This window comes from Salmo salar, chromosome ssa15 (assembly GCF_905237065.1).
Source record: "Salmo salar chromosome ssa15, Ssal_v3.1, whole genome shotgun sequence".
Lineage (NCBI taxonomy): Eukaryota > Metazoa > Chordata > Actinopteri > Salmoniformes > Salmonidae > Salmo > Salmo salar.
Window position 1 is genome coordinate 105,776,807 of NC_059456.1, and position 21,602 is coordinate 105,798,408.

The 21,602-nt window shown below is 43.9% G+C and overlaps 1 protein-coding gene across 2 annotated transcripts in view; it reads right to left on the minus strand.

Annotated features, from left to right (window-relative positions):
• Nucleotides 1–5,436: 5,436 nt before the first annotated feature.
• LOC106572946 (IQ motif and SEC7 domain-containing protein 1) overlaps nucleotides 5,437–21,602 on the minus strand; it is a 203,699-nt gene continuing 187,533 nt past the window's right edge. For both annotated transcript variants that reach the window (XM_045696518.1, XM_045696519.1), the window contains 6 exons: nucleotides 20,637–20,762; nucleotides 15,932–16,031; nucleotides 14,722–14,883; nucleotides 14,012–14,206; nucleotides 9,821–9,870; nucleotides 5,437–7,536 (listed from right to left, as the gene is read on the minus strand). In XM_045696518.1, the coding sequence (XP_045552474.1) occupies nucleotides 6,160–7,536; nucleotides 9,821–9,870; nucleotides 14,012–14,206; nucleotides 14,722–14,883; nucleotides 15,932–16,031; nucleotides 20,637–20,762 (2,010 nt within the window). In that variant the 3' untranslated portion in view covers nucleotides 5,437–6,159. The remainder of the gene's footprint in view (nucleotides 7,537–9,820; nucleotides 9,871–14,011; nucleotides 14,207–14,721; nucleotides 14,884–15,931; nucleotides 16,032–20,636; nucleotides 20,763–21,602) is intronic.

The window sequence follows — 21,602 nt, forward strand, 5'->3', positions numbered from 1 at the left end:
ACATAACCCCCATCGCTTGGTCTGTTAATATATCAGTCACAGATACATAACCCCCATCAGTCACAGATACATAACCCCCATCAGTCACAGATACATAACCCCCATCGCTTGGTGTGTTAATATATCAGTCACAGATACATAACCCCCATCAGTCACAGATACATAACCCCCATCAGTCACAGATACATAACCCCCATCGCTTGGTGTGTTATTATATCAGTCACAGATGCATAACCCCCATTACTTGGTCTGTTTATATCCAATTGAGCTGGTAAATCGAAAACCAAATCCATGTTGAAGGAGCATATGAAAAGAGGTGACCATTGGGTTGTCTGTTCCACACGTATGATATTCGTACCATGGTTCCTTTACAGATGTTACAAATGAAAACACAAACATTATATTTTCCAACAGCAAGAACAGGTTTTATATTATAAGAGCAATAAATATTTTTTTTTTTTATATATATATATATTTATATATATATATCTGCATTTTCATTTGAAACCAAAATTGTATATATGTATATACAGCAAAAAATACATAGATATTGTCTATCTTTAAAAGAATGCCTTCTCCGTATGACACAACATACTGATTCAATTTAACAATCCTCCTCTCCTCTCCTCTCCTCCCTCGAGATATACACAACATGTCTATTTCTCCATTTCCTGTCTAGTTACAGACACGTAGTAATTACAGTCCATTTCCTGTGTAGTTACAGACACGAAAGTAATTACAGTCCATTTCCTGTGTAGTTACAGACACGAAAGTAATTACAGTCCATTTCCTGTGTAGTTACAGACACGAAAGTAATTACAGTCCATTTCCTGTGTAGTTACAGACACGGAAGTAATTACAGTCCATTTCCTGTGTAGTTACAGACACGAAAGTAATTACAGTCCATTTCCTGTGTAGTTACAGACACGGAAGTAATTACAGTCCATTTCCTGTGTAGTTACAGACACGAAAGTAATTACAGTCCATTTCCTGTGTAGTTACAGACACGAAAGTAATTACAGTCCATTTCCTGTGTAGTTACAGACACGAAAGTAATTACAGTCCATTTCCTGTGTAGTTACAGACACGAAAGTAATTACAGTCCATTTCCTGTGTAGTTACAGACACGTAGTAATTACAGTCCATTTCCTGTGTAGTTACAGACACGAAAGTAATTACAGTCCATTTCCTGTGTAGTTACAGACACGCAAGTAATTACAGTCCATTTCCTGTGTAGTTACAGACACGTGGAAAATACAGTCCATTTCGGAGTACATGTATCAGTATTATTAATAGATATTATGTTTGTAAAACAGCTCCATTCAGTGAAACATGCAGGAATCACAATATCATATCGAAAAGACGTTTAATTTCTGTTCAGAGAGAGTGAGAGAGAAACGTCAATACAATGACCACTTAAACCCCTAGATCTGTGGTCATTTCATCTCTAGTCTCCATCCCTCCATCCCTCTCTCCTTCCTATATCTTACATAAGCCTCCCCACAGAGCATGACAGCTTCTGGTGTACAGAGTGTGTAATGTCAGGATGCATTGAAGTGCAGTGGCGGGGGGGGGCGATCAGAGCAGAATCTTATATGAAAGGCTGTGATATAGAACACAGTCTCTCTCAGTCAGCCCTGGGCCAGCCAATCAGAAAGCGGGAGAGGGTAGTAGTGGTGCGGGAGATGGTCTGGGGAGGGGAAGGGCGAGGTTCCAGGGTGGGGGTGCGAGAGTCAGACCACTGGGGTGCAGAGTGGAACCAATGGGTAGCAGGGATACAGGAAGTGGGCGGGACTGCAGTGGGATTGGACGAGAGGCACTAACGGATGGCCTGTGTGCAAAACTACAAAACTGTATGACAAAGCAACACCTCCACACTAAGGAGATCCTGTGTGTGTGTGTGTGTGTGTGTGTGTGTGTGTGTGTGTGTGTGTGTGTGTGTGTGTGTGTGTGTGTGTGTGTGTGTGTGTGTGTGTGTGTGTGTGTGTGTGTTAGTCCAGTTATTTATTAATATGAACACCTACTGTAGGTTACTTAGCAAGCGGGTATTAGCGCCTCTGGCTAGTGAGTAACTGTACACCAACATCAAATAAGGGGCGCGTTCAACAGTATGCAACGTTTTGGAACGTTCAGATATAAATAACGCCATGTAGAACAGACATGCCTCTCTGATAGTGTGTTTGGAATAAGGCATCATGGCGGCTCTATGAATGGCATTTCTATCTGCGACATTCAATAACGTTTTGGCAACTGAACATGGCCCAGAAGTTCCATTGGTTACCTGACCAACCAAATAAACAATCGCATCTTAAAACACAATATATATATATATATATATATATATATATATATATATATATATATATATATATATATATATATATATAAAATCAAAAACACACTAGCACTAAACAATAGTTAACGGTACCAACAATAGCAATAGTAGCATCAGTAGGAATCTTCATCGTCGTCGTAGATAATCCTAACAATTCTGTCATCAACCACGAAAACCTTCTCAAGTATGATATCTGTCTAAGAGGAGGAACCTGTTCTTCTCATGTATGATCTCTGTCTAAGAGGAGGACCTGTTCTTCTCAAGTATGATATCTGTCTAAGAGGAGGAACCTGTTCTTCTCAAGTATGATCTCTGTCTAAGAGGAGGACCTGTTCTTCTCAAGTATGACCTCTGTCTAAGAGGAGGACCTGTTCTTCTCAAGTATGACCTCTGTCTAAGAGTTCTACAGGTCCTGTTCTTCTCAAGTATGACCTCTGTCTAAGAGGAGAACCTGTTCTTCTCAAGTATGATATCTGTCTAAGAGGAGAACCTGTTCTTCTCAAGTATGATATGTCTAAGAGGATGAACCTGTTCTTCTCAAGTATGATCTCTGTCTAAGAGGAGGACCTGTTCTTCTCAAGTATGACCTCTGTCTAAGAGGAGGACATGTTCTTCTCAAGTATGACCTCTGTCTAAGAGGAGGAACCTGTTCTTCTCAAGTATGACCTCTGTCTAAGAGGAGGACATGTTCTTCTCAAGTATGACCTCTGTCTAAGAGGAGGGCCTGTGGACATACTGTTTTTTTTATATTTGTTTTTCTCCATCCAAAAATAGATATTTATAAGCAGCCAGTTTTATACAGTAAACAGAAAGTGTTAGTTAAAATACCAATATATATTGAGAAGGAAAACATTTTCTAGATTTTCTTGGGTGCATTGTAAAAAAATATATAGTAATCATAGCAGTTAGTGGAAATGAAATAAAATAAAGTGTAAAATGTTACATTTTCATTGACTAACAATAGTTTTTATAGAATTAGTGAAAGTATTGAGGGAGCTAATGCATGAATAATGATTGTTTTGACAGTATTTTACAGTAATATACTTTACACATATTCTGACTTAATTGCATTTTTTTGGTGAAAACTACAGTCTATACATAAACGGCGACTTATGTGTTATTCCATGTCAATTGCTAATTGTCAGTGTGGAAACGTAATATTCTTATACCAAGGACAAATTGCACTGCACATGTTTTAAGTACAATCAAATGTATATAAGAATATAGTCTTTTACATTAAAGTCTAATGATCGTGGATAGTAGTTATTCACAAACTTCCAATACAATTTATTAAAACTGTTGTGTGGGGAAAAAAAAGCCCCAAGGTATATTAATTCAGATTGTAGACTGGTATGGTTGGCTTATTCCACTGTACGAAAGTAATATTCAAAGAAAATACTTCACAAATATTTGATAGTTCTACTGGTCATTTCACCTTTTGTCATGTCCCGAGTGATTGGGGAGGTTTTATGAAGTAACACTAATTGAGAAGTGTTTATAAAGTAAAACTTTATTGGGGAAGGTTTATGATGTGACACTCCATCTACTAGCCAGTGGACCTAGGCCAGGATTCAATCCCTTCGACCATTTAAAGGTGGCTAAGGGCCATTTAAAGGTAATTTCCGATTGAGCCGACATATGCGGTTTACTGTTAATGCAGTCTTAGCGAACGAGAGAACATTGCCGGCAAAGCACGATCGGATTTAACCCCGGCCTAATAGTATGATGCTGGAACTGTAGACGTGACTCTGGCCTTGCTGGTTCAACAACACAGCGGGGAACAGAAGGCAAAACAAATCTTTCCATCAAATGTTTACATCGGTACTTAACTGGAATGATGCTAGTGTTTCACATGCACGGCTACATATATATATATATGTATGTGTGTGTGTTAGTAACCCTGCTGGCCATATTCACACTTGTGTCAACAAGTAACACACTGGTTGTCTTTTCACACACTTCTCGAGCCTTACTCTTTACAAAATCTTCTTCAAAATATCTTTACAAAAATGTTTTTCTAAATTCTTACACCTTTCTGCACATGTTGCGTTTCTCTTCATTTTGCCACTTTGTTTCATTGGTAACCAAACATTAGTTGTTTAAAATACACCTGCATTCGACTCAACCTGTGATCTTGATCTCAACCAGTGTGAGTACCAACCTGGTCTCAGAGTATTTCATATTATTCTGTACGTGAATCTGAGACACTCCATTTAGTATGATAAATTACGTGTCATATGGTATTTATTAATTTGTGGATGTCCGTCACCCATTTCGTATGATATGTTACAAATTACAATTTGCATGATAGTTTGTGAATATGGGAAGAAAAAAAACGTACAATATGTTGTGAATTTGCAAATGTACAATATGTAAAGAATTTGCTAAAGGTATGATATGTTGCGAATTCCTATTTGTTGTGGCTAACTTTAGCTAGGTGGCTAACGTTAGCTAGGCTAAGGGTTAGGGTTAAAGGGACATCTCCAGCACCATCACAACATCAACATATGTAATAATGACACGTTTCTATGTTTTGTAGTGAAAAAGACAGAGGAAGAAATGTGTTTCTAATGACATCATCAACCAATTAGAGGACAATTAGTAGGCAATGCCAACTCATAATTGGTTAAAATCACACAATGCACACCGATGATGCCATTGGAAACACTTTTTTTACTACAAAACATAGAAATGCGTAAATTTGTCATATGTTGGTGGTGCTGGAGATGATGAATATGAAGTTGAACAATTTTGACATTTCCCTTTATTAAGGTAAGGGTTAAGGTTAAGGGTTAATAAAGGTTAAGGGTTAAGGGTTAGGGTTAAGTTTAGGGTTAGCTAACATGCTAAGTAGTTGAAAAGTAGCTAATTTGCTAAAATAATGAAGTTGTCCGTGATAAGATTCGAACACGCAACCTTGGTGTTGCTACACGTTTGCGTTATATATACGCCCAGCGATCCACCTGACCAATTACCCTCATTTCGTTTTTGTCTTATGTAACCTTCTGTCTTATGTAACCATACCAAACATAACATATCATACTAACTTGAGTGTCCCGGATATACGCTTACTTTATTACGTCTAGTCTATGAGACCAGACTGAAAGTACGCATGTCTGTTTTATTACACAACAACAACAACAACAACAACATGGAGATTTAAGATGTAAGAAGGCAGACACTGGCCATGTCACTTCCTGATTCACCAATACACTTCCAGTCCACTTCCTGGTTCACCAGGTTTGGCACCATTTGTCATCATATTCTCCTCCTCTGGCAACACGAGGTCATGCAGAACATGCCCCCCCACAGAAGCGTCACATCCTCATCAACATTGGTATTGTATGTGAATATCTTCATGCAGATCGGTCTGTGGAGTTTCTGTGTGTCAGTGTCTTCCTCTCTCTCTTCTAACAGCTGACTAGTCATCCTCTCTCTCTCTTCAGTGTGTCAGTGTAGAAGACATGAGGCTCATGGTCTCGTGATAATGTAGCCCTGCCTGTGACTTCAGGCCAGTGACCAGTGTCAGCCCTTGGCCCAAAGAGGGGGAATTTCTCTCTTGGCCTAACAGTTAAGAAGGTTATATCCTTCCCCTCACAATTCATGTCTTCCTCTCTACCTGAATGTGAATCTGTGAGGGAACCGGAGGTGGAAGTAACACAGCCTGAGCAAGTATCGCCTCCTGCCTCTCTCAGAGCGCCGGCGGCCATATTGGATGATCTGGGCGTGGCCACTCTTAAACCTGTAGTTGTTCTGGTCTGTCGACCTCAGTCTGACGAGCGGTGTCCCCTGGTGTCTGGGAGGTTTGTTGCGTCTCCTGACACTCACACCACCGTGCTGATGCGGTTGATAGGCTTGGACTTGGAGCTGGTGGTGCTGCCCGTCCCCGTGCTGCTGCTGCCCCCTCCAGAACCCTGCTGCCCTCCCTGGTGCTGGGCGGGCTGCTGCTGGAGGGGGTGGGCGTAAGGGGAGATAGGGGTAAGTGGGGTATTTGGGGAGGAAGGGGGGGGTAAAGGGGAGTGTGAAGGGGGAGGTGGTATGGAGGAGAGCGGGGGGTATTGAGGGTGGTATTGGCCGTGAGCGGCAGACTGGGGGATGTGCCGTGCGATGGGGGTCTGGGGCGGCGGGGCAGCGAAGATAAAGTGAGTCTGGTGCTTGGGGTGTTGTGCGGGATGGGGGCTGTGGGAAAGGCCGGGGTGAGGGCTGAGTGACAAGCCGGGATGGGGGCTGTGGTTGTGGGTAAGAGCGGTACGATGAGGGGCGTGGGTGTGGGCGTGAGGGTGGGGTTGCGAGTGTGAGAGAGTAAGAGGGAGCTTGGCGCCTCCTCCTACTCCTCCTCCCCGACCGTGTGTGGAGTATGTGTGGTAGAGGGTAAGGGGTGCGGGCCCCGGGGAGCGAGGGGGGTGAGGTGAAAGAGGCGGAGTGGGGCAGCCTACCCCCATAGAGACCCCCATGTTGGTATAGCATCCCCCGTGACCCTGTACACACTGTACACCATGCTGCTGCAGCTGGGCCAGCTGAACCTGGGACAGCTGTTGGAGCTGGGGGTGGGAGGGAGCGGGACCGGGGTCCGGCCTCTTGGGGACCCCTACCATGGGGCCCCTGTGGAGGATATGAGGCCCAGGGGCCCCATGGGCGGTGGAGGAGGGCTGGCTGGGAGCGGGCCCTGTCTGGGCGTGGTAGCGGTGGTGGTGGTGGTAGGGCGGAGGAGGCTGCTGCCCTGCGGTACTGTTGTAGCAATATTGGGCGTGCAGGGCCTGGATTTTGGAGGGCCCTCCTGCGTCGGAGTGGGTGAGGGAGGAGGGGGAGTGTGGGGGTGGGCCGCCGGTGGTGGGCGGGGGGACAGGTGCAGGGTAGTGTGGCAGCCCAGGTGGGAGGAGAGGGAGGAGAGGTCCAGGGGGCTTGGTGCTGGAGCGTTTGCTCCCGAACAGGGAACCCAGGAAGGAACCTCCACTGCCCCCTACCCCTCCAGACCCGTTCCCCGGGGCTCCCGTCCCCCCTCGGTCTCCGCTGCTGGGACCCAGTGCCGTCGTCCCAGTAGCGGTGTGATGATTTAGCCCCGGCCCACCCCCCACCCCCGTTCCGGGGCTCAGGATGGGGCGGTGAGGCCGGTAGTCTTGGATGTCATAGCTGCCGGGTGGCATTACACCACCAGCCATGTCGGGGTGTTGGTGAGGTCTGGGACTGTTAATGATGGAGCCCTGAAAAGAGAGGAGGCGAAGAGGGAGGAGGAGAGAGGAAGAGGGAGGAGGAGAGAAGGAGAGGAGGGGAAGAGGGAGGAGGAAATAGGAGACGGAGGAGAGGAGAGAGGAGCCAGAGGGGAAGGGGGAGAGAGGAGAGAAGGAGACAGAGGGGAAAAGGGAGAGTGAAGGAGGAGACAGAGGGGAAGAGGGAGAGAGGAGATAGGAGACAGAGGGGAAGAGGGAGAGTGGAGGAGGAGACAGAGGGGAAGAGGGAGAGTGGAGGAGGAGACAGAGGGGAAGAGGGAGAGTGGAGGAGGAGACAGAGGGGAAGAGGGAGAGAGGACAGGAGGAGACAGAGGGGAGGTTGGAGAGAGGAGAGAAGGAGACAGAGGGGAGAGGGAGAGTGGAGGAGGAGACAGAGGGGAAGAGGGAGAGTGGAGGAGGAGACAGAGGGGAAGAGGGAGAGTGGACAGGAGGAGACAGAGGGGAGGTTGGAGAGAGGACAGAAGGAGACAGAGGGGAGGTTGGAGAGAGGAGAGAAGGAGACAGAGGGGAGGTTGGAGAGAGGAGAGAAGGAGACAGAGGGGAGGTTGGAGAGAGGAGAGAGGAGACAGAGGGGAAGAGGGAGGAGAGACAGGATACAGAAGGGAAGTTGGAGAGAGGAGAGGAAGAGACAGAGGGGAAAGGGAGGTGAAGGAGGAGACAGAGGGGAAGAGGGAGAGAGGAGAGAGGAGACAGAGGGGAGGAGGGAGAGAGGAAGAGACAGAGGGGAAGAGGGAGAGAGGAGAGAGGAGACAGAGGGGAGGAGGGAGAGAGGAAGAGACAGAGGGGAAGAGGGAGTTGGAGAGGGGGAGACAGAGGGGAGGAGGGAGAGAGGAAGAGACAGAGGGGAAGAGGGAGTTGGAGAGGGGGAGACAGAGGGGAGGAGGGAGAGTGGAGAGGAGAGGAGGGATGATACAGAGAAGAGGGAGGAGGGGAGAAGACAGGAAAAGAGGAGAGAAGAGACGAGGAGAGAGAAGATAGGCGAGTCAGTAAAGTTTGTATTTGATCATTATGTGGATAGATCACACATACAGACATTGATGACAGGTGTTAAATAACAAAATTCACATGCAATTATCATAACATGTTCCATGCACAGCCTGTTAGGAAACATAAAAACAGACAACTTTACATCAATGAGTTTACAGTGTTGGGGAGTAGTGAACAACATATAGTTCAACTTGTAATTTAACTACATTTTGCAGTAGCTTGGTGGTAGTTGAACTAAATTCAAATCAAGGCAGGGATTAGCCATGTAGCGGTGTAGCTAACTACTGGAACTACATGCTACTGTTTTACCATGTAGCGGTGTAGCTATCTACACACTACTGTTTAACCATGTAGCGGTGTAGCTAACTACTGGAACTACACACTATTGTTTTACCATGTAGCGGTGTAGCTAACTACTGGAACTACACACTACTGTTTTACCATGTAGCGGTGTAGCTAACTACTGGAACTACACGCTACCGTTTTACCATGTAGCAGTGTAGCTATCTACACACTACTGTTTAACCATGTAGCGGTGTAGCTAACTACTGGAACTGCACACTACTGTTTTACCATGTAGCGGTGTAGCTAACTACTGGAACTACACACTACTGTTTTACCATGTAGCGGTGTAGCTAACTATTGGAACTGCACACTACTGTTTTACCATGTAGCGGTGTAGCTAACTACTGGAACTACACACTATTGTTTTTGCAAAAGTAAAATTAAGTATGGGTGAAATAGGCAAGAATTCCTTTCATTTTCTGCATTAGATGTGCCTAATTCTCATTTGAAACATAGTTGTTGTGTTTAATAGGCCACATTACACATTTTGTTAACATCTTACTATAGAGTCATCTGTTCTTGAATTTTGTGGTCTCTAACATTTCAAATTTAGATATTAACTTTAGTTAATAGTAAATCAGTTAATTATTAGTAATTAATTAGTAAATTCTTAAGGGAGGCATTAGTGTAGCTCAACTTCTTCCACTGTATAAGTAATTGGTAGCTTGGTCAACTACATTTTCAGAGTAGCTTCCCCAACACTGTGAGTTTATTGGAATTCAATTTTAGTGCAATCCTACCAGCAACTGGCGAGGCAATCACATGCATGTTAGGCCATTTCAATCCACAACCATATCAACCAGTAGTGAATAGTACCATGCAGGGTATTGAGAAACATCCAGAAGCATCATGCCATTTAATGGAGGGGGGGGGGTATGAGAGCCATCCGTCCGTCTCCCCCCCTCCCCGTCTATACCAGACTTACTTCCATGGTACTGTCCAAGGAGCCAACACTGTTCCGGCGGCCCCGCTTCCCTGCACCCAGCAAGGAATAAGAAAAGTCATATTTTGCTGTATCATGTAGCTGACCGGCTAGGGCCGTGTTGTTTCTGTATCAGTGGGAACTATTTCTCTGTAAACTACAGTACTCCTGTTGGACAGCAGGTGGAGACAAAGCACCACACATTAAACAGCTCCTGAGCGTTCTGGGTCTCTCTCTCTCTCTCTCTCTCTCTCTCTCTCTCTTTGTCTCTCTTTGTCTCTCTCTCTGTCTCTCTCTGTTTCTCTCTCTCGCCCTGATCACGATCTGTTCTATAATTAACCCTCACAGCACAGCAGGCCTTGGTTCTGCACTTGCTGAATGACTGTTTCAAACTGAAGAATCTGACAGGTTTGTTCTCCAAAATATCTTCACAATGTGACAAATTAGCTATTCAATATTTTACAGTGCCTTGCCAAAGTATTCATCCCCTCTCCGTTTTTTTTGTATTTGGTTGCATTACAACCTGTAATTTAAATGAATTTTTATTTGAATTTCATGTAATGGACATACGCAAAATAGTCCAAATTGGTGAAGTGAAATGAAAAAAAGAACTTGTTTAAAAAAATTCAACAAAAAAACCCCGTAAAAGTGGGGCGTGCATACAGTTGGAAGTTTACATACACCTTAGCCAAATACATTTAAACTCAGTTTTTCACAATTCCTGACAATTAATCCTACTAAAAATTCCCTGTTTTAGGTCAGTTAGGATCACCACTTTATTTTAAGAATGGGAAATGTCAGAATAATAGTAGAGAGAATGATTTATTTCAGCTTTTGTTTCTTTCATCACAATCCCAGTGGGTCAGAAGTTTACATACACTCAATTAGTATTTGGTAGCATTGCCTTTAAATTGTTTAACTTGGGTCAAATGTTTCGGGTAGCCTTCCACAAGCTTCCCACAATAAGTTGGGTGAATTTTGGCCCATTCCTCCTGACAGAGCTGGTGTAACTGAGACAGGTTTGTAGGCCTCCTTGCTCACACACACTTTTTCAGTTCTGCCCACAAATTTGCTATAGGATTGAGGTCAGGGCTTTGTGATATCCACTCCAATACCTTGACTTTGTTGTCCTTATTAAGTCATTTTGCCACAACTTTGGAAGTATGCTTGGGGTCATTGTCCATTTGGAAGACCCATTTGCAACCAAGCTTTAACTTCCTGACTGATGTCTTGAGATGTTGCTTCAATATATCCACATCATTTTCTTTCCTCATGATGCCATCTATTTTGTGAAGTGCAGCAGTCCCTCCTGCAGCAAAGCACCCCCACAACATGATGTTGCCACCCCCGTGCTTCATGGTTGGGATGGTGTTCTTCAGCTTGCAAGCCTCACCCTTTTTCCTCCAAAATATAATGATGGTCATTATGGCCAAACAGTTATATTTTTGTTTCATCAGACCAGAGGACATTTCTCCAAAAAGTATGATCTTTGTCCCCATGTGCAGTTGCAAACCGTAGTCTGGCGCAGTGGCTTCTTCCTTGCTGAGTGGCCTATCAGGTTATGTCAATTTCGGACTCGTTTAACTATGGATATAGATACTTCTGAACCTGTTTCCTCCAGCATCTTCACAAGGTCCTTTGCTGTTGTTCTGGGATTGATTAGCACCTTTTGCACCAAAGTACATTCATCTCTAGGAGACAGAACACGTCTCCGTCCTGAGCGGTATGACAGCTGCGTGGTCCCACAGTGTTTATACTTGCGTACTATAGTTTGTACAGATGAACGTGGTACCTTCAGGCGTTTGGAAATTGCTCCCAAGGATGAAACAGACTTGTGGAGGTCTACAATGTTTTTCTGAGGTCTTGGCTGATTTCTTTTGATTTTCCCATGCTGTCTTGCAAAGAGGCACTGAGTTTGAAGGTAGGCCTTGAAATACATCCACAGGTACACCTCCAATTGACTCAACATGTTACATGTTAGTCATTTAGCAGACGCTCTTATCCAGAGCGACTTACAGTAGTGAATGCATACATTTCATACATTTTTTTTCTCTCCGTACTCAAATGATGTCAATTAGCCTATCAGAAGCTTCTAAAGCCATTACATAATTTTCTGGAATTTTCCAAGCTGTTTAAAGGCACAGTCAACTTAGTGTATGTAAACTTCTGACTCACTGGAATTGTGATACAGTGAATTATTAGTGAAATAATCTGTCTGTAAACAACTGTTGGAAAAATTACTTGTTTCATGCACAAATTAGATGTCCTAACCGACTTGCCAAAACTATAGTTTGTTAACAAGAAATTTGTGGAGTGGTTGAAAAACGAGTTTTAATGACTCCAACCTAAGTGTATGTAAACTTCCTACTTCAACTGTATGTATTCACCCCTTTGCTATGAAGCCCCTAAATAAGATTTGGTGCAACCAATTACCTTCAGAAGTCACATAATTTGTTAAATAAAGTCCACCTGTGTGTCACATGATCTGTCACATGATCTCAGTATATATACACCTGTTCTGAAAGGCCCCAGAGCCTGCAACACCATTAACATTTACATTACATTTAAGTCATTTAGCAGACGCTCTTATCCAGAGCGACTTACAAAATGGTGCATTCACCTTATGATATCCAGTGGAACAACCACTTTACAATAGTGCATCTAAATCTTTTAAGGGGGGGGTTAAAAGGATTACTTTATCCTATCCTAGGTATTCCTTAAAGAGGTGGGGTTTCAGGTGTCTCCGGAAGGTGGTGATTGACTCCGCTGTCCTGGCGTCGTGAGGGAGCTTGTTCCACATTAAGCAAGGGGCACCACCAAGCAAGCGGCATCATGAAGACCAAGGAGGGGACAACGTTGTGGAGAAGTACAGATCAGGGTTGGGTTATAAAAAAATATCAGAAACTTTGAACATCCCACGGAGCACCATTAAATCCATTATTTTAAAAATGGAAAGAATATGTCACCACAACAAACCTGCCAAGAGAGGGCCGACAACCAAAACTCACGGACCAGGCAAGGACGGCATTAATCAGAGAGGCAACAAAGAGACCAAAGAAATAACCCTGAAGGAGCTGCAAAGCTTCACAGTGGAGATTAGAGTATCTGTCCATAGGACCACTTTAAGCCGTACACTCCAGAGCTGGGCTTTATGGAAGAGTGGCCAGAAAAAAGCCATTGCTATTAGAAAAAAATAAGCAAACACATTTGGTGTTTGCCAAAAGGCATGTGGGAGACTTCCCAAACATATGGAAGAAGGTACTCTGGTCAGATGAGACTAAAATTGAGCTTTTTGCCCATCAAGGAAAACGCTATGTCTGGCACAAACCCAACACCTCTCATCACCCCGAGAATCCCATCCCCACAGTGAAGCATGGTGGTGTTAGCATCATGCTGTGGGGATGTTTTTCCATTGGCAGGGACTGGGAAACTGGTCAGAATTGAAGGAGTGATGGATGGAGCTAAATAAAGGGAAATTCTTGAGGGAAACCTGTTTCAGTTTTCCAGAGATTTGAGACTGGGACGGAGGTTCACCTTCCAGCAGGACAATGACCCTAAGCATACTGCTAAAGCAACACTTGAGTAGTTTAAGGTGAAACATTTAAATGTTTTGGAATGGCCTAGTCAAAGCCCAGACCTCAATCCAATTGAGAATCTGTGGTATGACTTAATGACTGCTGTATATCAGCGGAACCCATACAACTTGAAGGAGCTGAAGCAGTTTTGCCTTGAAGAATGGCCAAAAATCCCAGTGGCTAGACGAGCCAAGCTTATAGAGACATACCGCAAGAGACTTGCAGTTGTAATTTCTGCAAAAGGTGGCTCTACAAAGTATTGACTTGGGGGGGTGAATAGTTATGCAATTTCAAGTTTTCAGTTTTATTGTCTTAATTCTCATTTGTTTCACCTTCAAAGTGGTAGCCCTGTTGTGTAAATCAAATGACACAAACCCCCAAAAATCCATTTGAATTTCAGGTTGTAAGGCAACAAAATAGGAAAAATGCCAAGGGGGTGAATACTTTCGCAAGCCACTGTATATGTCTAGACCAGAGTTAAAATAAATGAGTAATTGAAAAGTTTGTGTATATTTTCAGAAAAGCATCTCATAAGGTTGTCTCAGTGACTGTATAAATAGGGTTGTTTACTGACCAGTGTGTCTGTCCAACGGATGAGGTAAAATCAGTGTGTGTGTACCTGTGTCTGATAGGTCTCTCAGTGATGAGCTGAGCGCGGTACGTTTGAGTCCGTCTGCGGAAGCATAGCTGTCATCCAGACTGGGTCGACCCAGAGTGCCATTCACCGCCTCGCCCTTCAAACCACCGCCCAGACCACCACCACCAGCCCCGCCCACAACAGGTCTCACCACCCCTTTCTGCTTCTCCAACTCCGCTGTAGAGGGGGAGGAGAGAGATATGGAGAGGGGGAGCAGAGAGATGGAGAGGGAGAGAGAGGGAAAGAAGTCAGTCGAGAATAAGAGTGTGAAGGGATTACTTAAAAGACATATGATTATCACAATATTTGCATATTAAACTATCCCTTTGTATTCCCCAATGGAACAATTAAGTATTCTATCTTGTATCGTAGCATGTTTACTCCATCTCCTGCACCTCAGTCTCTTTTAGTATATTATAAACTTGGTGATTTGTGACCTGAATTCTGATTGGCTGAAAGCCATGGTATATCAGACCGTATACCACAGGTATGACAAAACGTTTATTTTTACTGCTCTAATTGCGTTGGTAACCAGTTTATAATAGAAATAAGGCTCCTCGGGGGTTTGTGATATATACGTCCAATACTCTGTGTTGCGTCGAGCATAAAAACAGCCCTTAGACGTGGTATATTGGCCCGTATACCACACCTCCTCGGGCCTTATTGTTTAAGTATAGTATAGTTCTACTTACACTCCACCCTGTATTTCTCCATCTCTGTCACCTCAGTGATGCTCTCTCTCAGGTCGGAGGTAAAGCGTGTTCTGTCCTGCTGACTTGGAGCATTTAATACAATCAGAACCTTCCTCTCCCCGCCAGGATTGGCCGACGTCAGACGGATACCGTGGGGATAGTCTACAGGGGAGAGAGGAGACATACTGTACAGCTTTTGACATTATCGATCATAGTCTGCTGATGGAAAAAACGTATGTGTTATGGCTTTACACCCCCTGCTATATTGTGGATAAATAGTTACCTGTCTAACAGAACACAGAGGGTGTTCTTTAATGGAAGCCTCTCCAACAAAATCCAGGTAAAATCAGGAATTCCCCAGGGCAGCTGTCTAGGCCCCTTACTTTTTTCAATCTTTACTAACAACATGCCTCTGGCTTTGAGTAAAGCCAGTTTGTCTATGTATGCAGACTCAACACTATACATGTCAGCTACTACAGTGACTGAAATTACTTTACGAAGAGCTGCAGTTCATTTCAGAATGGGTGACAAGGAATAAGTTAGTCCTAAATATTTAAACTTGTATTTGGGACAAATCATTCACTAAACCCTAAACCTGATCACTACTGTTGTGTGGTCAGTTGCCACAAAGTGGGACTTAGGAAAATTGAAAATGACCTCTATTGTGATCTGATCAACTAATGTATACTGTGACGTATTTATTGATAGATAATAGATGATAGATGATAGATAGATGATAGATAAGATAGATGATAGATAGATGATAGATAGATAAATTAGATAGATAGATGATAGATAGATAGATAGATAGATAGATAGATAGATAGATAGATAGATAGATAGATAGATAGATAGATAGATAGATAGATAGATAGATAGATAGATAGATAGATAGATAGATAGATAGATAGATAGATAGATAGATAGATAGATAGATAGATAGATAGATAGATAGATAGATAGATAGATAGATAGATAGATAGATAGATAGATAGATAGATAGATAGATAGATAGATAGATAGATAGATAGATAGATAGATAGATATGGAGAATCAGGATGTAGTATTGGAATATGTGGACCTGCATCTCAACCCGTCACACACACACACACACACACACACACACACACACACACACACACACACACACACACACACACACACACACACACACACACACACACACACACACACACACAGAGATACTTACACTGGTTCTGGAACATGTGGACCTGCATCTCGACCAGGGGGAAGGACTGTCTGAAACTATATGTTACAGAGGTCTTCTTCTTCTGGAAGATCTTGGTTATCTATAGGGGAGAGAAGAGGAATGACATGTCTCTTTATGTTTACCTGCCCGTCCATTCTGATTTGCTCTGCAGGCTAGAGGGCGCGACCGTGGAAACACTGTGCTTGATATAGGCCAGAGGGCGTGACCATGGAAACACTGTGCTTGATCATTTTTTATTTCACCTTTATTTAACCAGGTAGGCAAGTTGAGAACAAGTTCTCATTTACAATTGTGACCTGGCCAAGATAAAGCAAAGCAGTTTGACACATACAACAACACAGTGTTACACATGGAGTAAAACAAACATACAGTCAATAATATAGTAGAAAAATAAGTCTATATACAAAGTGAGCAAATGAGGTGAGATAAGGGAGGTAAAGGCAAAAAAGGCCATGGTGGCGAAGTAAATACAATATAGCAAGTAAAACACTGGAATAGTAGATTTGCAGTGGAAGAAAGTGCAAAGGCGCAAAGGAGCAAAATAAATAAATACAGTGGGGGAAAAAGTATTTGATCCCCTGCTGATTTTGTACGTTTGCCCACTGACAAAGAAAGGATCAGTCTATAATTTTAATGGTAGGTTTATTTGAACAGTGAGAGACAGAATAACAACAAAAAAATCCAGAAAAACGCATGTCAAAAATGTTATAAATTGATTTGCATTTTAATGAGGGAAATAAGTATTTGACCCCCTCTCAATCAGAAAGATTTCTGGCTCCCAGGTGTCTTTTATACAAGTAACGAGCTGAGATTAGGAGCACACTCTTAAAGGGAGTGCTCCTAATCGCAGCTTGTTACCTGTAAAAAAGACACCTGTCCACAGAAGCAATCAATCAATCAGATTCCAAACTCTCCACCATGGCCAAGACCAAAGAGCTCTCCAAGGATGTCAGGGACAAGATTGTAGACCTACACAAGGCTGGAATGGGCTACAAGACCATCGCCAAGCAGCTTGGTGAGAAGGTGACAACATTTGGTGCGATTATTCGCAAATGGAAGAAACACAAAATAACTGTCAATCTCCCTCGGCCTGGGGCTCCATGCAAGATCTCACCTCGTGGAGTTGCAATGATCATGAGAACGGTGAGGAATCAGCCCAGAACTATACGGGAGGATCTTGTCAATGATCTCAAGGCAGCTGGGACCATAGTCACAAAGAAAACAATTGGTAACACACTACGCCATGAAGGACTGAAATCCTGCAGCGCCCGCTAGGTCCCCCTGCTCAAGAATACATATACATGCCCATCTGAAGTTTGCCAATGAACATCTGAATGACTCAGAGGACAACTGGTGAAAGTGTTGTGGTCAGATGAGACCAAAATGGAGCTCTTTGACATCAACTCAACTCGCCGTGTTTGGAGGAGGAGGAATGCTGCCTATGACCCCAAGAACACCATCTCCACCGTCAAACATGGAGGTGGAAACATTATGCTTTGGGGTGTTTTTCTGCTAAGGGGACAGGACAACTTCACCGCATCATTTGACGAGGCCATGTACTGTCAAATCTTGGGTGAGAACCAGTTCCCTCAGCCAGGGCATTGAAAATGGGTCGTGGATGGGTATTCCAGCATGACAATGACCCAAAACACACGGCCAAGGCAACAAAGGAGTGGCTCAAGAAGAAGCACTTCAGGTCCTGGAGTGGCCTAGCCAGTCTCCAGACCTTAATCCCACAGAAAATCTGTGGAGGGAGCTGAAGGTTCGAGTTGCCAAACGTCAGCCTCGAAACCTTAATGACTTGGAGAAGATCTGCAAAGAGGAGTGGGACAAAATCCCTCCTGAGATGTGTGCAAACCTGGTGGCAAACTACAAGAAACGTCTGACCTCTGTGATTGCCAACAAGGGTTTTGCCACCAAGTACTAAGTCATGTTTTGCAGAGGGGTCAAATACTTATTTCCCTCATTAAAATGCAAATCCTTTTATAACATTTTTGACATGCGTTTCTCTGGATTATTTTGTTGTTATTCTGTCTCTCACTGTTCAAATAAACCTACTATTAAAATTATAGACTGATCATTTCTTTGTAAGTGGGCAAACGTACAAAATCAGCAGGGGATCAAATACTTTTTCCCCCACTGTAAATAAATACAGTAGGGGAAGAGGTAGTTGTTTGGGCTAAATTATCGATGGTCTATGTACAGGTGCAGTAATATGTGAGCTGCTCTGACAGCTGGTGCTTAAAGCTAGTGAGGGGGATAAGTGTTTCCAGTTTTAGAGATTTTTGTAGTTCATTCCAGTCATTGGCAGCAGAGAACTGGAAGGAGAGGCGGCCGAAGGAGGAATTGGCTTTGGGGGTGACCATAGAAATATACCTGCTGGAGTGCGTGCTGCAGGTGGGTGCTGCTATGGTGACCAGCGAGCTGAGATAAGGGGGAACTTTACCTAGCAGGGTCTTGTAGATGACCTGGAGCCAGTGGGTTTGGCGACCAGTATGAAGCGAGGGCCAGCCAACGAGAGCGTACAGGTCGCAGTGGTGGGTAGTACATGGGGCGGCATTGGTGACAAAACGGATGGCACTGTGATAGACTGCATCCAATTTATTGATTAGGGTATTGGAGGCTATTTTGTAAATTACATCGCCGAAGTCGAGGATCGGTAGGATGGTCAGTTTTACGAGGGTATGTTTGGCAGCATGAGTGAAAGATGCTTTGTTGCGAAATAGGAAGCCGATTCTAGATTTAACTTTGGATTGGAGATGTTTGATGTGAGTCTGGAAGGGGAGTTTACAGTCTAACCAGACACCTAGGTATTTGTAGTTGTCCACATATTCTAAGTCAGAACCGTCCAGAGTAGTGATGCTGGACGGGCGGGCAGTTACAGGCAGCGATTGGTTGAAGAGCATGCGTTTAGTTTAACTTGTATTTAAGAGCAGTTGGAGGCCACGGAAGGAGAGTTGTATGGCATTGAAGCTCGTCTGGAGGGTAGTTAACACAGTGTCCAAAGAAGGGCCAGAAGTATACAGAATGGTGTCATCTGCGTAGAGGTGGATCAGAGACTCACCAGCAGCAAGAGCAACATCATTGATGTATACAGAGAAAAGAGTCGGCCCAAGAATTGAACCCTGTGGCACCCCCATAGAGACTGCCAGAGGCCCGGACAACAGGCCCTCTGATTTGACACACTGAACTCTATCTGAGAAGTAGTTGGTGAACCAGGCGTGGCAATCATTTGAGAAACCAAGGCTATTGAGTCTGCCGATGAGGATGTGGTGATTGGCAGAGTCGAAAGCCTTGGCCACGTGAATGAATACGGCTGCACAGCATTGTTTCTTATCGATGGCGGTTAAGATATCGTTTAGGACCTTGAGCGTGGCTGAGGTGCACCCATGACCAGCTCTGAAACCAGATTGCATAGCGGAGAAGGTGCGGTGGGATTCAAAATGGTCGGTAATCTGTTTGTTGACTTGGATTTCGAAGACTTTAGAAAGGCAGGGTAGGATAGATATTGGTCTGTAGCAGTTTGGGTCAAGAGTGGCCCCCCCTTTGAAGAGGGGGATGACCGTAGCTGCTTTCCAATCTTTGGGAATCTCAGACGACACGAAAGAGAGGTTGAACAGGCTAGTAATAGGGGTTGCAACAATTTCGGCAGATAATTTTAGAAAGAAAGGGTCCAGATTGTCTAGCCCGGGTGATTTGTAGGGGTCCAGATTTTGCAGCTCTTTCAGAACATCAGCTGACTGGATTTGGGAGAAGGAGAAATGGGGAAGGCTTGGGCGAGTAGCTGTGGGGGGTGCAGTGCTGTTGACCGGGGTATGGGTAGCCAGGTGGAAAGCATGGCCAGCCGTAGAAAAATGCTTATTGAAATTTTCAATTATAGTGGATTCATCAGTTTCCTATCCTCAGTGCAGTGGGCAGCTGGGAGGAGGTGCTCTTATTCTCCAAGGACTTTACAGTGTCCCAGAACTTTTTTGAGTTTGTGTTGCAGGAAGAAAATGTATGTTTGAAAAAGCTAGCCTTGGCTTTTCTAACTGCCTGTGTATATTGGTTTCTAACTTCCCTGAAAAGTTGCATATCACGGGGGCTGTTCGATGCTAATGCGTGACCGTGGAAACACTATGCTTGATATAAACCAGAGGGCGTGACCGTGGAAACACTGTGCTTGATATAGGCCAGAGGGCGTGACCGTGGAAAAACTGTGCTTGATATAGGCCAGAGGGCGTGACCGTGGAAACACTGTGCTTGATATAGGCCAGAGGGCGTGACCGTGGAAACACTGTGCTTGATATAAACCAGAGGGCGTGACCGTGGAAACACTGTGCTTGATATAGGCCAGAGGGCGTGACCGTGGAAACACTGTGCTTGATATAGCTTGGAATCTGGGCTTTTGTGATGACTCTGGTACTATTACGAGAATATTCCAGGTCTTTTCCAGTACTATTCCAGTACTATTCCAGGTCTATTCCAGTACTATTCCAGGACTATTCCAGGACTATTCTCAGACCATTGTTTTAGCTAACTCAGGCGAACAGAACATGTTTGATATGTATATGACTCAGATCTGTAGGGTACAGATATTAAAAGGTGAGTCTATATTGTAGAGCCGTAAAGAAAAACTCTGAACAGGCTGGTGAGTCTATATGGTACAGACATAACACTCCCAGGGCACACAGGTGAGTCTTACCACAAGCAGGTCATTGAAGAGGAAGACTTCTCTCTGGTGGACTCCAGTCCTCTGGCTTCTGTTTGGGTCAGGCACCTCGTACAGCTGACAGCAACACACCAATCTGCGGTGTGGCAGCGAGAGCACCTACACACAAATTATTATTAATATTCACAGAGACAGAACCTGGCAGACAGAACCTGGCAGACAGAACCTGACTGACAGAACCTGGCAGACAGAACCTGGCAGACAGAACCTGGCAGACAGAACCTGACAGACAGAACCTGGCAGACAGAACCTGGCAGACAGAACCTCTACACACAGCAGATTCAAAGTTTACATACTGTATATCAGGTCGATTATCATTCTACTGAATATGGGCTGTTTTCTACTGAACATGGGCTGTTTTCTACTGAACATGGGCTGTTTTCTACTGAACATGTGCTGTTTTCTACTGAATATGGGCTGTTTTCTACTGAACATGGGCTGTTTTCTACTGAACATGGGCTGTTTTCTACTGAACATTGGCTGTTTTCCCCACAGGATAGAGTTTTCTTTCTATTAATTTCAGAAGTAACATATATTGTCTTATTGTTTTATTTAACCTAAATTTAACTAGGTAAGTCCGGCCAAACCCGGACGATGCTGGGCCAATTATGCGCCGCCTTATGCGACTTCAAATCACGGCCGGATGTGAAACAGCCTGGATCTAACGTATTTTCTTATATTTATATTATAACTTTATTTAAAATATATTTCACTTATATTCTTATATTTTCTAACCTATTTAACTTACACTATAAATACAAAATGACCATAGGGGGATCAGCAGCATGATCATTGAGGGGGTGTGGGGACCAGATGAAATAAAAACACTAATATACACTATATATACAAAAGTATGTGGACACCCCTTCAAATTAGTGGATTTGGCTATTTTAGCCACACCCGTTGTTGACAGGTGTATAAAATCGAGCACATAGACAT